This window comes from Barbus barbus (assembly GCF_936440315.1).
Source record: "Barbus barbus genome assembly, chromosome: 4".
NCBI lineage: Eukaryota > Metazoa > Chordata > Actinopteri > Cypriniformes > Cyprinidae > Barbus > Barbus barbus.
In genome coordinates, this window is record NC_136732.1 from 38,661,913 (window position 1) to 38,679,000 (window position 17,088).

The 17,088-nt window shown below is 38.2% G+C and overlaps 2 protein-coding genes and 1 long non-coding RNA gene across 3 annotated transcripts in view; 1 reads left to right on the forward strand and 2 right to left on the reverse strand.

Moving 5' to 3' along the window:
* Window positions 1-1,863: 1,863 nt before the first annotated feature.
* LOC306864070 (DNA-directed RNA polymerases I, II, and III subunit RPABC2) lies at window positions 1,864-5,603 on the reverse strand. The gene is made up of 5 exons (XM_079407777.1): window positions 5,004-5,603; window positions 4,785-4,854; window positions 4,082-4,212; window positions 2,531-2,602; window positions 1,864-2,254 (listed from the first exon to the last, which is right to left on the reverse strand). Exons 1-5 carry the CDS (start codon window positions 5,021-5,023, stop codon window positions 2,164-2,166), a joined length of 384 nt encoding a protein of 127 aa, XP_079263903.1. The 5' UTR covers window positions 5,024-5,603; the 3' UTR covers window positions 1,864-2,163.
* The window catches only part of micall1b.2 (MICAL like 1b, duplicate 2), a 13,515-nt gene continuing 2,021 nt past the window's right edge, over window positions 5,595-17,088 (reverse strand). Inside the window, exons 4-14 of the mRNA XM_079406620.1 lie at window positions 16,998-17,065; window positions 16,740-16,858; window positions 15,765-16,438; window positions 14,828-14,997; window positions 13,625-13,741; window positions 12,760-12,886; window positions 11,762-11,840; window positions 11,584-11,657; window positions 11,303-11,417; window positions 11,176-11,222; window positions 5,595-7,052 (exon numbers count right to left, since the gene is read on the reverse strand). Coding sequence (XP_079262746.1) covers window positions 6,940-7,052; window positions 11,176-11,222; window positions 11,303-11,417; window positions 11,584-11,657; window positions 11,762-11,840; window positions 12,760-12,886; window positions 13,625-13,741; window positions 14,828-14,997; window positions 15,765-16,438; window positions 16,740-16,858; window positions 16,998-17,065 — 1,703 coding nt within the window. The 3' untranslated portion in view covers window positions 5,595-6,939. The remainder of the gene's footprint in view (window positions 7,053-11,175; window positions 11,223-11,302; window positions 11,418-11,583; window positions 11,658-11,761; window positions 11,841-12,759; window positions 12,887-13,624; window positions 13,742-14,827; window positions 14,998-15,764; window positions 16,439-16,739; window positions 16,859-16,997; window positions 17,066-17,088) is intronic.
* Window positions 7,481-11,576, forward strand: LOC306864132. The gene is made up of 3 exons (XR_013783746.1): window positions 7,481-7,541; window positions 9,232-10,198; window positions 10,966-11,576. It is a non-coding gene; the product is annotated as an uncharacterized lncRNA (long non-coding RNA).

Below are 17,088 nucleotides of genomic sequence, written 5' to 3' on the forward strand. Positions count from 1 at the left end.
GTAGTATACTATGGGATGCAGCATAAGTATTCATAAGTAGGCTACTCAAAAAGCACCTGGATGACCTAAGCCTATACAGAATCTGAAGAGTGCATTCGATGGACACTTTACTATCCCATGAAGCCATGCAGTTCATATTTAAAAAAGCTTATTATTTCATTTTTGCAATCATTTAATATTTCTACATTAACATGTTATATTTAAACTTAACTTGCAAAATCCATTTCATTTGATTGTTAAAAGCCAACATGTATTTATTTATTTTTTTTTTGACTGAATTTGATTGAATTTAAGAATCTGATATGATATGACAATACATGTTTATAATACTAATGCATCACTGGATTTGTTGCTCAGTGTTATTTCAGGGTTTTGATCTCTCAACGGAGAGAGCACATTTGTTGTATTATAATGACTATTTAATATCAGGCTACATCTAAAGTTTGACTAGGCTAGACATGTTGCATATTAATTATAAAGCATATTTAAATGTGTATTTTGTGTTACTCCATAATAATATTCTAATTGAGGGCATTTGCACTGTTTAAGAGGCCCCAACATAACCTCAAGCCCAGGGGCCCCCGGCCCCTAAATCCTGCCCTGCAAGTATTGCCCGATTCCTAGCCATTTCTAATATACGTTTAATATGACTAAATATTATTAAATTGTAGAGAAATTCCAGGATCAGTTCCCTCTCCATGTAGGCCTAGTATTTTCATCGGGTCAGTCGTAGACAAATCTGATTGGTTGATAACTTTTAACGTTTAATCCAGGTGTAAACAAACAAAACAAAAATGTCTAGCGCAAGAGCACGGAGAGATGTGCGCGTGCACAGGACAAAGCTTGAGCGCGCACACGCACACTTGAGCGAGAGGAGAGACACGTTTTAATTCGCGCTCGCGCATTATTATTAATCTACTTTCGCGCTACAAAAATACGCTCTTGACATTTGGCAGTAAAATAATGCAATTAAACAGCCTGATTATTGTTCATGATTGTTCAGCATCCAGCCATGCAAGAAAACATGCAATCTACCGGAAGCAAGATGTGATCATAAAGGGAAGTGCACTGTAAATGTTGTTAAATAGTGAAAAAAAACAACATATTACATTTAACTAACATTCTTAACCTTGGACCCCATCCTGAAATACGAAATGACCTACATCCAAACACAATACCATTATGTATAAATACAAATACATCCCTAATTAATAGCTAATAGTTTATTCAAGAGAAGTGCTTACTCTGAGAGTGATTTCAGACACTGTTTTATCAAATTTATCAGACTTAATATTCTAGAAAAATATTTTATTTCTGCATCAAGGGTCAGTTCAATAATGTTCCTACAATGAAATAAAGACACGCTGAATGTTTATTGAACGTTTTCCTTCCTTTGGTAGTTTTAGACCACTTTATTAGTATTATTCAAAAACAAAACATAACTCTACATCCTAACGCCCCCGTTTTTACAAACTATTATAAATAACCGCTTTTAATTAAATTTGATTTGCTGTTTTAAATCAACAGCTTTAAACGCATGCAGTTTAAACTTCAGTATGAATCTTAAGAAATCATTTTTTCTACCTCATATGCTGCTATTTAAATACCCTGTACAACTTTTTTGCACATTCCTGTTATATTACTATTTATGTCAACAACATACTGACCTGCACATTTATTTATTTTTCTCTTTTTATTTTTTCTACTTTTCTTTTTCTTAATATAATTGCACTGTCCTTGGAGCGGACCTGACTTACATTTCACTATATAATGTAATAATTGAGTATGTGACGAATAAAACTCTTGAATCTACAGATAATGTCACATTGTTTCACAACAATAGAGAAAACAAGAGCACAGCTTATAATTTTCTACAAAAAAAGTTTAATATTGCATGAATAAATCAAAGGAATGAACATTAAATAATGAAATTGAGAGTGAACTCTTCCTCTTTGCCCTGGGTGTTTGTCATGTGTTTCTGCTGCCCTCTTGTGGACAAACACATGAACTGCTGGATGAAACATAACTCTCCAGAGCAGAAGACATGAGATCTGTGCTGTAAACACTGCTGACACACAGATCTGGTGCGGCTCTGAGTGTGTGAGTGTGAGTGAGTGTGTGTGTGTGTGTGTGTGTGTGTGTGTGTGAGAGAGAGAGAGATTCTCAGTCAGTAATGATGAGCTCGTCGCAGCCCCAGTCCTCATAACTCCCGTCTGGCAGATACCGGCGGATGATGATAGGGATCTTCCTGCTCCTGATCAACACACAAACAACATTTAAACACATACCACACAGAAAAACACACATTCTGAGCATGTGTCAGTGCTTTTGTCCATACAGTGTTAAAATAATTTTACTCTATAATCTAAATTAAAATCAAGAAGTAAAATAATATATAAATATTTTCCCCGACAGAAAAGTAGTGTTTTTATTACAGAACATACAGTTCTTTAAATGTCTGTAATTACGTAAATCATCAATAATTAATCCAAACTTTAATATATCAGTAATGTAATAAGTTTTGTCGTACTTGAGCTCTTTCATGGCGATCTGCAGTGGATCCGTCTCTCCCTCCAGCTCCACCATCACCGGCGCACACATCCTGTCACACAGGAAGTGATGTCACTGATGATTAACGCAGCATTATGAGCATTAATTAGTCTGCCAATCTCAACTGTCTGATACTTCATATCTTCAAATAAACTATATTATCGTCCAGCTCTAAACTGATTTACGTGCCTTTTAATATATTATTAAAATATTTTGAATACTGGCACATTTACTGAAATTTTAATAATGTGTATTGTCCTTATAAATAATAATAAAAAAAACAAATATGAAGCTGCTTCAAAATGTTTCTTGTAAAAACTACTCTACAAATAAAATTGACTTGCCTTGTGTGTACTAATGTTTTATGGTTAAAAAAACTATTAAAAAAAGTGTTTGTTAATTGAAAGAAGACTGAAATAAAATGTAAATATTAGATAAAAGCAAACTAAATGTAAATTAGAAATGCTGCCACTGAAGCAACTTTGTACTACCAAGTACTACCATGACCGATACAAAAAAATGGAAATGTTTCACAAAAAACTAATATTATTGGCAAAAGCACACAACAAAATGGCAAAAACAAAACCTGAAAACTAAGTCTGAAAACATGAATAAATACTATATTAGTATATTAATAATACTGCTGTGTAAAGTGGGGTTTGTTTACTTTTTGACGGAGTGTCTATTTACACCAAGTGTCTTGTTGGCAGAGGCTATTTACACTGACTCCTCCCACTAATGTGTGATTGGGTTGGTCAACACTAAAGAAAGGCGCTAATTCAGCATCAGTTTCAGTGGTGTAGGTGGTAAGACGCGTGCTTTTTGTGACACGATCGACCCGAGTTTGAACCTGCCTTTTGCTGAACTTTTTTTCTTCCTTTTCAAATCTCATATTGCATCGGAAAGGCATTTATTTTCAAAAATAATCAAAAAGTTAAAAATAAAAGTATGGGGTAGAGTAAGGTGTCGGGAGGGCTTTATTGTCCCAATAAGGTGGCATCCATTTAATAATAAGAATTAAAACTATAAATTTATACTCAGTACGTTATTATTGCGTACTGTTTTATAATGTACTACAATACTGAGGTGCAGATAATTGCCATTATTTGCAATAAGTAGTATAAATAGCAGAAAATCTTGCTATTTGAACAGTGTAAATATAATCTATAGCTATCTGCACTTAGTGTAAATAGCCGCAGCCTAAATGTTATCATCAGCATCGTAAGGTAGCGACACCAAACCATTTATTTACTCAAAAAACAAGAAGAGACAGAACAACACAAACACGATCCACTGGAGACGCAACATAATCAGACACTGATGAGCAATTCAGAGACTTAGCTGAACTCACAAAGACATATTTATCACTCGTAATATCAGGAGAGAAGCAGCGCAGACACTAAACAAGGAGGAAATATTCTGGTGTGCATGTGTCAATGCTATCAAATGGAGTTTACGCTGAAAGGTTATGTGTTCTGCTGTATATACGTCGGTGTTAAGTGTTGTGTTTGAAGGGTCAGAGGTCACTCACGCGATCTGCAGCGCTCGTGTTCCCAGCACTCGCGCTCGCTCGTATTTAGTCATGTAAGGAGTGGTGATTCTCTTCTGATTGGCCTGCTGTCCTTCACCCGCCGGCAGGATCTGGACGTTCTCCTGGTCCTCCTGCGCACACACACACACACACACACACACACACACACAGATGAGAGAAACACAGCACAGAGAGATAAGACTGTCAGCAGAGTCTGATGCACTTCAACCAAACCATATTTGAGATAATGAGTTGAAAAACAACAAAGACTAAACTACTTGCATTACAAATCCTTCCCAGATGTCAAAGAGACAGAATCATTTATAAACATGTACTAGAAATACTGCCCTGTTGTACTCATTATACTATTTTTACATTACAATAATGAATGTTAGGGGTCTGAATTGACTGATTAATATAATGTCAAAAAGGGAAATTTTAATGGATCTCTATCATGTACCTAATCAACCCAAGTGGGATTGATCTGAAAAACTACATCTTCATTAGAAGTACTTCCTCTCACATGTATTACAATCATCAACAGACTTCACATACTGCCAAACACTTTCTGATCTACATTTGAGCAAACCCTAAAGCTGTCCTAAAACAACACCCGTTCTGGTCTTAGGACAGCTTTACTGATAGATAGATATATATATATATATATATATGTATATTATATTAGTCACTGCTCGCTTCTTACATCTTCGGCGTTCTCCAGATCATCCAGAGCCTCTTCATCCTCAACATCATCGAAATCTCCATCATCAAAACTGATCAACAACACACAGACACATGAACAAACCAAACACACACCTTAAATCCCGACACGATAATAATCCTGTTAAAATACAGCTGTTCTGACACTCATAAAGGCAGTAAACATCTCATAAACACCGTCTCAGACGTGCTCGGAACTCACTTGTCTTCGTTGTCAGACATTATTATTGTCTCGTGTGTCGTAAAAAACTATTTAATTGTTAAATTCTTGGATAACTCCTGTTTATTGTGGCGGAGAACCGACTGCAGGACGAGAGGAAGCGTGGAATGAACTTCCGGCGGTGCTGCAGCACTACACCTTCCGTACAGAAACACCAGCGTCAAACACTGACGTTCCCCGAGCAACACGGAGCGACGTTACTAAATAAATAATTACACTCCGTTTAAAAACGATATATATATATATTTACATAATATTAAAGCATTTACTGGCATATTATGCATTAACTAATGAATCTTACATGAAAGTGGTTTGATGATTAAATTCCAAGGATATTACAATTCTGGACAATATTTGTTTATAACGTATTATTATGCTTTTGTTGCGTTTTTTTTTTTTTTGCATTTGCAGTTTTATCCTGTGAGTTAGTGAGCAAAAGCGATCGCATCAGGCTCAATGTTGAACAGTAGCTTTAAATGCTCATATATATCTTAAAGTGCTCTAAGTGAATATTATCTTAAATGTTCAATAGGCCTAGCAATCTAATCAAAATCGATAAAAAGTTAATGTCTGTAAATTTAATAGTTTAATTTTTAGTGTTTTATTTTGATTGATTCAAGATTTTTATTCATCACATACACAATTATACCAGCAGTGAAATGTAAGTAATTGATTATTAATAAATGATTGATGTTATTTTTAAATGATTTAATTCATATTTTTTTAATTAAACTTACAAACCCCATGCAGTTCCTTCACAATCCCTATGGGAAACCTCTCTTCTGCTCACCAAACCTGCATTTATTTGATAAATGCATATACATAAATGCACATATTAACTATTTTCTATTTGACTATATTTAAGTAAATTTAGTAGTAAGAGTTAAGTAAGCAAAAGTTTAATCACGTATGATCAGCTATATCTTTTCTACAGAAACACAGATCAGATTTTGTCATTAGATGTGCACACGGCAGTGACTTTCCTGGTTAAAGTTGAATCTAGCTGAGCAAAATAAGACTATCACTGACACGTAAAACTCAAGATACCTGAGCGGGCAGCTTGAAAGCAGTCATATATCTTGTGATATGGACACCAAACACTAACCCAAATACACAGCATTTAGAAAACGCGCCCCAAAGAACCACAACTCCCCACATTTTAAAAGAGAAAGACAGAAAAAACAAGCACAAATTAGCTTATAATAACCAGATGTAAATGTCTGTTTTATATTGTTATTCACAAAGCATCAAATAAAAATAATCTTTTGTTTCCAAAAGATTTTTGCTTGCAATCAAACTCAAAGTCACATGACTTTAGGAAACATCATGTGGTCTGAAAACATTTGAAAATTCGAGAAATATGACATTGAGCTGGAGAACCCCCGAGTGTCTAGTGTTTTATCATGTCTCGGTTCATTTCAATATGAATGCATGTATAAAACAAAAAGGAGAGTAAGGTGTACTGTTAAGCCCTGCCTAATAACACACAAAAAATTACTTTTTTTTACACAAAATGTCATATTTAATGCCATTTAATGATGTGTAAATTCATAGACTGAGCTTGCGGCTGAGTTTTAGTTGCCTTGACCATTTTGACCAGCAGTTGTCCCCAGCGCATCCAAACAGTGAAGCTGTGAAAAGCTTAGTTTTTCCCACTAGAGACAACAGGAAGAAATATTGTTTAGCTGCAGGGCCGGCAATGATGAGATTGAGGTTTGAAAACATCTTAGCTTAATAAAACAATGTCACACAAATAAATAAGTTTATAAAAATGAAGAAAAGGGTAGATAGAAATGATAAATATATGTGGCCATGCTACATGCTTATTAACTTTTAAGAAAACAGTTCAGTTTGTCTTGATGCGTGTTTTTATTTTCCATTATTGGACATTTTTTAATAAACAGTCCCTTCCTGTTCTTCAGCTGTTTTTCTTCTTTCTTCTGCTGGTGTTTTCTGTCTTACGGCTGGATTTCTTGAACATCTGAAAGCGTTTAGAGCTCCTGCTGGATTTGTCCGTCTGTGTCAGGAACTCTAGAGAGAGATGGAGAGTGATAAAGCAGTAAAACTACAGGACACTGCAGGGGCGCAGGAACAGGGTGCTGCAGCACCCCCTGCTTTTTTCTGTGGGCAACTGTAAACTGTTGTGAATAAAAAAATAAAAATAGGCTATGCATATATATATATATTATATACTGCATATAACATTTAGTTTACATTGGCTATTTTGCTATCTATTTCTACGTGCTCTTCAACATATTTACCATTTGCCCATTAATTTAACAGTTGTATCAAAGTTATTAAACTGATGCACATCCTGCCAAATCACACACGCAGCACTGCCAATGCTTGCTTTTATGTTTGTGTTGTGGGATCTGTAGGTTGTGGCTTAAAAGCGGAAAATGGAAATATCATGGATGTACTGGGAAAAAAATAGGTTTTAAACTTTTTTTTTTTTTGTTCTGAGCGATATGAGTCTTCCCCTTCTCCCAAATCTGCTTATAGCTACCTATTAACATAGTTGTGGTGTTCTGAGTAAGCCTCTAGAGGGAGCTCTCGAATGTGAGTTATGGTGAGAGGAGATAACGAAGGAGTGTGTGATACATGTGGTGAATAAAGAAGGTTACCCTGCGTTCGACACGAAGTGCATTTGCTTTTATTGATACACTCAACATATTGGCGACGAGGATGGCTTTGAGTCTGAGCCAACCTGTCCCGTTCCTGCAAACACCGGGTGAACCACCGATTCCATTCACAGCGTGGATCAAAACTTTCAACAATTTCTTGCTGGCCGTGGGCGAGGAGCTGTCTGATACTAGGCAGCGCGCTCTTCTGATACACTGCCTGGGAGCCGAGGGTCAAAGATTGTTCTACACCCTGAACGTGAGTGATCAGGGAGACGATACGTACACTTCTGCTTTGAGTGCAATACGGGATTTTTTTGTCCCTAAAGTTAATGTGGTTGCTGAACGTTACCGCTTCCGCCAACGGAGCCAACGCGCGGGCGAGACTACAGACCAGTATGTTGCTGCGCTACGTGAACTGGCTGCCACCTGCGAATTCGGCGCGATGGAGGACGAGATGATACGCGATCAGCTGGTCGAAAAGACTAATTCAGCTCGCATCGGAGAACGGCTGCTGCTGGAAGTGCCACTTGACCTTAAGAAAGCCGTGACTGTTGCCCGGCAAATTGAAACTGCTACAGCGGAGGCTAAAGCAATGATCGCGTCATCCAACAACTCCGTACAAGCAGTTCAACAACATAACAGGTTCCGACGGAGCAAAAGTAAAGTCAACGCCTCGCGTGGACCTCCAAAATTTACCCATTCACGTACTTGTTACCGCTGCGGATCTGAGCAGCATGCAGCCAATTTTCCTGGATGCCCTGCTAAGGAGGCAGTGTGCAGGAACTGTAACAAAACAGTACAGTGACAGAAAACGCAGTGCAAAACATGTTTCATTTCCGTGTGGATCGTATGTCCGTGTAAAGAAACCCGGAATTGTGCCAAAGACCCAGTTTAAATTTGGAAAACCCCTGAAGGTTGTGGGTAAGAAAGGACTATACACATATAAGCTGTCAGATGGACGATGCTGGAATGCATCCCACCTGGCACCTGCACTTGCTCCGTGCAGAGCAGATGAGTCCAGTGAACTGCCATTGTTTGACTCTGGGGATACTAATCCTGTAGGGGCTGAACAACCTGCAGTAGTTACACGACCTGTTCGGAGCAGGCGTGCCCTTGTATGGACTCAGGATTATGTAATGTAAAATGTGCTTAATGCATTACTAGCAAAATATGTGTCTATACAGTATATGGAAAAGCACGTTCTTGTTGTTCTGTGAATATTGTGTTGAGTAGGTAATGCTTATACCCAGTGTTTGGAAATTGCATTACTGTACCAATATTTGTTCATAAGGGTTTGTTTGCTAATCACAGTGTTGAGAGTTAAAGGTTACAAAAAGAAAAAAAATCAACAGTAACGTGTATCTTAACGGCTAACTAAGTGCACTGAAACTATGTACCTATAGCATGTTTGTTCTTAAGAGAGAGAGATATGTGGTGTTCTGAGTAAGCCTCTAGAGGGAGCTCTCGAATGTGAGTTATGGTGAGAGGAGATAACGAAGGAGTGTGTTATACATGTGGTGAAAAAAGAAGGTTACCCTGCGTTCGACACGAAGTGCATTTGCTTTTATTGATACACTCAACAATAGTCCAGTTTTGTATGTAATGGAAAAGTGATTAGGCTATATTTCGTTAATTTAGGGAGCATTTTTTGTTCGTTATATGTTTTTAAGCAACGACCAAGCGGCCAGCGTCAGCAGTGAGCTGATCGCCGATGTTTGATTAATTTAGCCTTATCAAATCATGACGACTTGACTAAAATAAGATCCTATAAAGGCCTATAAAACAGTTCAAGCATATCACCGTGTTAGTTTACATGTTTAACCTATATAAATGTGCTGTTAGACGCGTATCCAACAGTTAGTGTGGAGAGTGGAAGCTGAAGCAGCTTGCTTCAGTTTAAAACAACTTAAAATACGTGTGGTTTTTGCTCATAAAGGTAAGAGTAATATATCATTTGGAACTGTAAAGGGTCTACTTTTATTGGTGTGCATTCACAACATTGTGCTTTTATAAAATATGAAAACAGAATGCGCTTTCTGCCGGTCTTGAACAAAAGCGCTTCGATGATGAACCGAAACTGGCTCACAGATATGATAAATATATCTATAGAAAGCTTTAAATTACTACTTTAAAACGAAATAATGAAAAGCAAAGCACAACTCTACATTAGCCTATGTAATCTGTTAAAATGCATATATTTCTCTCTGCGCGTCCAATGAGGAGATGGAGAGTCATTTTTTCCCCGTCACCGTCTAAAATATAAAAATAAGGGAAAGCCTAAAACAGACCCGATTATAATTTGCGTTTTATTTTATAATTGTATTCAATAATAATAATAACAAATGTAATATTTGTCCTTGAAATTTAAAGGATTTGCTGTGACGCAATTTTGTCTGACTGATAGGCCTATGTGAATTATTTATTGGCCTATCTTTTTAATCCATGCAGCACAGCTTTAAAAATTACTGCATTCCAGATGCTTTTAAAGAACTGTTCACTATACATTTTAAGCTTGAATGTAGCTTGAATGTAAAACATTGTTATGAATTCATTGTAGTGTTACGTCCGTAAGGACTAATGTTTATTCTTGAATTTGTCTTGTTATTGTTTACAAGGGTGTGGTTGAATGCTCCGTGTCTGTTTTGCTCTCTCCTTTTTGTTCTCAGGGCAAATCACCACCACCTGAAGCTCGTTTGGGAGAGCGTGCCTGAGACCAAGAGGATATAAGGGCAGTTCAAAGTTTGCTAGGAGACACACTTCTCTTCTGTTCCAGACTGAACTTTGCTCTTTTCATGTAGAGACAATAGTTGTGTATTAGCAGTGGCTAACTGAGTTTCAGCATGATCTGTTGGTGTATATTGTTCCAGGTTGAGATTGAGAAAAAGGTATTGTGGCTCTTTTGTTCAATGTGATTTTAAATACGAACTTGTGTTAAGAGGGATGATGTAGGGGGAGAGTGCCTTTTTCTTTTTATATTGTTTTTTACCTCTGTTTTTGTACAGCAAGGGAGGTGAGGGAAGTTGGCTGTATTTTTATTTTATTTAAGGTTAGTGAGAGCTCCTTAAATTAGTTGAACTATTTTGTTTGTTATTTTAGGCCTTGCTTTCCCCTGAGTCTTTGCTCCCATTTACATTGTATTTCTTTTCCTGTCTTGTAAATAAAACCTTTTTTTATTTATTTGTGTATATATACCAACTGGTGTCATCTTCACTTTGGGACAGAGGATTGAAGTGTGTGTTCTCGCTGTACGTTATCCCGTTACTTTTTTTAAATTGTTATTTCCCCTTTTGACCCCTAAGACACATAGGGGAACGTAACAGTAGCCTATTCCCATTTGTAAAATAGCTAATTGATGTCTAACACGATCTCATGAAAGTGGATAGGCTATAGCATGTTTCTATTTGGCGTAATACTTATACGCAGAAATTGACCCCCCCCCCCCCCCCCCCCCCCCCAGCACCCCCTACATAAAGCAACTTCCCGCGCCCCTGGGACAGTGAGAGGGGAAGAGAAAGAGGGGTGTTTCTCACCCATCCTCTGGATCACAGCCGTCAGCATCACGTCCTCCTCCTTCTCCCTGATGAAGAACACACACACATCCATCAGTAACACATGATTACCATGTGACCTCACACTGCTGATCACGTGACCTCTGACCTCTGCCTGTCCTGATCCAGGCTGCTGATGATGTCATTCCTCTGCTGGATGATTGACAGCAGGCGTGACATCAGCTGATGTTCCTGATGTTTGTCGTCGGAGCTCCAGTCCTGCTCTGAGAATCACATTCACAATCAACATACAGTACTCAGATCAGTTCATTCACTGCTAACTGTGATGATCTTCTGAGATTAAAACAGAATTCACACTAATCAGCATTAAATCACATCAACACAAACATATTCACATGCACAAACATGCTTTATTGAGTTTCCGTTCACCTGGTTTGTTAAAGAGGCTTCTGATCTCAAACTCCACATCAGCCTGTTGATCCTCCAGACGCTGCTGCTTTACCCTGAAAACACACACACACACACACACACACACATTACGTTACACACACATTCTGCTCAACATGGTGTGTATCTGTGTGATGTGTGTTAAATGTGTGTTACTCACATATACACCAGCTCTGTGTCTCTGCGCACCAACATGTTCTTCTCATGAATCAGAAGAAACCAGTCGACTAGAAGACTCTCTGAAACACACACACACGCAGTTAGCTTGTCTGTTTACTGCATCTGTTAGCAGCCCACATGAAAAAATCCTATAGTAATTTATAGTAAATACTATAGTGTTTTTGAACCATACTATAGTAAAGTGTATTATACTGTATATATTATAGTATTTACAACACTTTGTTAATGAATGCTACAGCATACTGTAGTATTAACTATAGTAAACTGATAAACGGTAATAAATACTGTAGTATACTTTAGTTTTTACTACAGTAAACTGTAGTGTATTGTAGTATAATATAGCCTATAGTTGTAGAAAACTTACTGGGTAAAGTCATTTGTTTATATTAGTTGTTATATTACCATAGCAACTATAGAATTACCACAACATATTAATTCAAGTACTTTACTATAGAATGGTTCAAAAACAATAGACTATTTACTATAAATTACTGTAGTATTTTTTTCATGTGGGGTTTGATAGTGTGTCTGTAGCTTGTCTCTTTGTTAACACATGTAGCACATCTGCTAGCCAGTCTTTTTTCATGTCTTTGCATTAGCATTAGCTTCTTGTTGTGTGAGGAGATTCAGGTGTTTGTCACTATCTGTGCATCTCCTCATCTCTCTCTCCAGCTGCACTCCTCTCCTCTATCATGGCTATTACTGTACAGCAGAGATGGGACGTTTGACACTGAGCCTGTTTTACTCTATTGAAGCAGACTGCTTCGAAGGATCATGTTGAAGCTTGTATCAAATCACTGTGATACATGGAAAACAAAGTAACTGGCGTCACTTATTTGAAGTAACTTTCTTGTAAATTAAAAAGTATAGTGTTACTTTAGTTACTTGAAAAAAGTAATCTGATTACGTAACTTGCATTACTTGTAATGCGTTACCCCCAACACTGATCATTAACGTATCTGTTGTTGTGTTTCTAACCATTGGTGCGTCTCCTCATCTCAGTCTCCAGCTGCACTCCTCTCCTCTCCAGCTCCAGCAGACGCTCCTCCAGCTTCTTCTGCTCCTCACACACCTGTTTCTCCGACACGCGTGTGTCTGTGATCACCTGAACACACACTCAGTCAGTCATCAAGAACAGAGACTCTGATGCTGAAAGACAGATTCAATCCCAAACCTCAGAAGCAGAAAGGAATTTGTCAAGTTTGTGATCTTGTGCTTTATTAATGTCAAAATCATAAGGGTCATTTTTTTTTAATTGAGACTTACACATAATCTGAAAGCCGAATAAATAAGCTTTGTTAGGATCGGACAATATTTGGCCGAGATACAACTATTTGAAAATCTGGAATCTGAGGGTGCAAAAAAATCTAAATATTGAGAAAATCGCCAAATAAAGTTCTTAGCAATGCATATTACTAATCAAAATATTAACTTTTGATATTTACGGTAGGAAATTTACAAAATATCTTCATGGAACATGATCTTTACTTAATATCCTAATGATTTTTGGTAAAAAATAAAAATTGATAATTTCAACTTGGCTATTGCTACAAATATACCTGTGCTACTTATGACTGGCTTTGTGCTCCAGGGTCACATTTCAAACTGAATTTTTATGAATGCATACTTATATTCATGTTGCTACAAACATTATTTTTATGAATGTTTTTAAATACGATTACACAGAGAAACAGATGCATGCTAACTGAAACCTGAAAGTATTCATTGTATTTGGTATTCATAAGTATTTTTCTCTCATGTACTGTAAGTGAAGCTCTCTTATCATTAATATGAAGTATTGTTCACTCCAGCAGCAGCACGTCAAAGACAGTTTGTGTCTCACCTTCCTCTTGATCAGCGGGAAACCATCAACAGAAGCTGCAGCCTGGTGCATGCTGGGAACTGAAGATGAGGTTTGGGGTTTGTGTGCAACTAAGTTTTCGCAAACGATAAGGTTTTTCTTGACAAAGAGAAAAACAGTCTGATGTTGAAACACACACACACACACAAACGATATCCTGTGAGATTGCTAAGAGAAACATAACCCACAACCACAAACTGCGACTCTTCAGTCTGAGCGTCAGATGTTTGTTTGTCTGGTTCTCTGACTGACTGAGGTTCACATCAACTAGATAAAAAGTGTTAAGAGCTTCAACCACAGCTTGAACATTAGAGAGAAATCACATGACTCTGTAAGGGAAATTAAGCTGTACCGTGTTCTCTATTTCAGTTCATTAAAGTGGAGATCCTGGTTCTTGGTCTGAATTTAGGACTCAGGTCCAGTCTGGTTTCTGAAGGTCTAGACTCAGATCTGATCTCATCATAACTGGGTGATGAATTAGGCAACGTTTGAGGTGCTTGACCTTCCCTGATAAAACTGAATTTGTGCCACTTTCATTATTGTTTAGAGCTGACAGTTTGTTTACAGTTTTATTCAACTGCTTACACACACATCTTTACTTGTCACACACTTTCTGAAAGCTGACACTCAAAAAGCAGAAGCACACACCAAATCTGCAAAACCATACACTAATTCTCCACCTTTGACTCAGTTTTCATTTCATAAAACACTTTTTTCAAAACACAACACACATACATTCTCCATGTAACACACAAAAATCTAACAGGAATTAATATTATGGCAAAAGTGTTTGCAAATATTTGCTTTTGAGATTTTGAATGAAGTGCTTCATTTTGCAAGAGATGTGAGGCATTTTGCATTTTGTGTGCGCAATTCTTGGATTTGTGTGGAAAGTTTGATAAAAAGAGGCAAAGTTTTGAAAATGTGTGTAAGCAGTTAAAAAAATTGAAATGAGTCACAGACTGTGAATCAGTGCGTTTCTGAGGTAAACCTGACACTGACGGCCTCTGCTAACACCAGCAGCTCTATTCCCAGCCTGGAGATCATATGACTCGTCTGAACTAGAGGAGACTAAATATAGAGGAGTCCAAACTAAAACTAGAGGAACTAGAGAGAAGAACCAGCACTGGTTGAATAAACCTACTGGTTTGTGCCAGTCCTTCAGAAACTACCTTCATTCAGTACCTCTTCGTCCTTGGACTCATGCTCATCATGTACCAGGAAGGGGTTAAAGGTCACAGGCCGGTGGCGGGAATGAGTGGATGGAGCCGAAGCCGGAGGAAGACGAGACCAAGGACCCGGATCAACCAGCTTCATCCAGGGATGTTCCTTACGGACGGCGCTCTGAGACGAGACTGAGACCAGAACGAGAAAAACACACGAGACACAATAAAACATGCATTTCAGCTGATACAAATACAAGCAATAGTTTGCATTTCATGACTGAATTTAAAACATCAAGGTAAACCATCACTGTAATAATCACCTATTTAAAATTAAATATACTGTATAAAACCGCTATATATATATATATATATATATCAGTTATAGTAATAACTATGCCATGAACAAAACTAAGAAAATAGTATTTGATGCGAGTTTTTGTTTTGTGAGTGCTTATTTGAACAAGACATGATGTAGAGCCATATGAAATAAAAAAAACTATCAAATTAAGCTATCATCACTGTAATAATGAAGTGCGATTTAACAACTATGAAGTGATATCAACCTAAAAATTGCTTTATACAGATATTATAGTTTTAAATTACTCAGTATTATGTATTTCATGTTTTCAGTCCTATTCACATGAACACTCACAAACTCTGCTAATATTTAGTAAATATGATGACAATACTATTGACAACAGTGTATGTAAAACTGGCAAAAAGTCAATCAATATAACATTATTAATTATTCATTGTCCAGTGCATGCTGGGAAGAGAGTGAATGGGACTGAACAGAAAAGCTTTTGCCTGTTTGAATTGAAATAAACGCATTAATCATTAATTATCACCAAAGAGCTCATCCAATCAGCATGTAGAGCCAAAACTGTCTGTTTAATGATGTTTACATTGTAACAATAGTAAGTGTAACATAGTAACACAGAGATGAAGATTCTAACCGTTGTCAGGGCGATGAGCCGGTGATCTGGGGGTGGGGCTAGGAGGTTCCTGAGGCTCCGCCCTCTTTCGGGGAGCAGTTTTGGGAGGTTCAAGTATGTCAGTCTCTGATGAGGTGGAGAGACGTCCATTATTCATTTTGTCTTCATCTGTCTCACTCCTGTCTCTGTCTGTTTCACTCCTGTCTCCGTCCGTCTCACTGTTCCCTCCATCCGTCTCACTCTTCCCTCCATCCGTCTCACTCTTCCCTCCATCCGTCTCACTCTTCCCTCCATCCGTCTCACTCTTCCCTCCATCCGTCTCACTGTTCCCTCCATCCGTCTCACTGTTCCCTCCATCCGTCTCACTGTTCCCTCCATCCGTCTCACTGTTCCCTCCATCCGTCTCACTCTTCCCTCCATCCGTCTCACTGTTCCCTCCATCCGTCTCACTCTTCCCTCCATCCGTCTCACTCTTCCCTCCATCCGTCTCACTCTTCCCTCCATCCGTCTCACTGTTCCCTCCATCCGTCTCACTGTTCCCTCCATCCGTCTCACTGGTGTCGTTCTGTGAGTATTGATCTGCAGGCAGGTCGTGTTCAGAAACAGGTTTGCAGGGATAACTGCACTGCAGTGAACCCGTCTCACTGTCCACTGTGAAAGAGATCGGCAGCAGAGTGCGACGACAGCGACTGCATCTGAAACACACCGGCAGACGATCAGGACAGGGAGTATGAGACAGAGTTTGTATGAGTACGTAAAGGTTTATCTCTACCTGTGAGGGTCAAATGTCCTTACTTATATACTGAAATATCACGACAAACGACTAGGGACATTTGACTGGTCCTCCCTAGCTAAACGTTTCTGTGATGGTAATGTTTAGTGGTTGTCTATATAGTCATGGAAGTCTATATAATATCTCCACTAATACAGTGAAACAAACGTGTATATATTTAGAGAGATGTATTCAGTATTTGTGACAGTGTGTGTGTGTTTTACCTGAAGCAGGAGCGGTGATACAGGTGTCCCTTCACCAAAACCCTCTGAATGAGATGAACACGTGTGTGACAGACACTACAGACTCTTTTATCTGATGATCTGACCACATCTGATGAGAACTGAGAGCAGAGAGATGAGTTATCAGACAGAGAAGACAGATAGATGGACAGACAGACGGCTGAAGAGATGGACAGGCAGCCAAACAGACAACCCCCCCCCCAAAAAAAAACACAGACAGACAGGCAGATAGATAGATACCCGAGTGTGTGTCTGCTCTTGTGTTTTGGTGCTGCTGGATTCATTGTTCACAGGAATCTTCTGACTGACTGATGGAAATACAGAGGTTATC

Bases quoted from the DNA above. Each gene is read 5' to 3' on its own strand.
- LOC306864070 (XM_079407777.1), bottom strand. From the start codon at position 5,023: ATGTCTGACAACGAAGACAA. The intron at 4,855-5,003 runs GTGAGTTCCGAG...GTTGTTGATCAG, and splicing joins ATGTCTGACAACGAAGACAA to TTTTGATGATGGAGATTTCG. The intron at 2,603-4,081 runs GTGAGTGACCTC...CCTGTGTGACAG, and splicing joins ACACGAGCGCTGCAGATCGC to GATGTGTGCGCCGGTGATGG.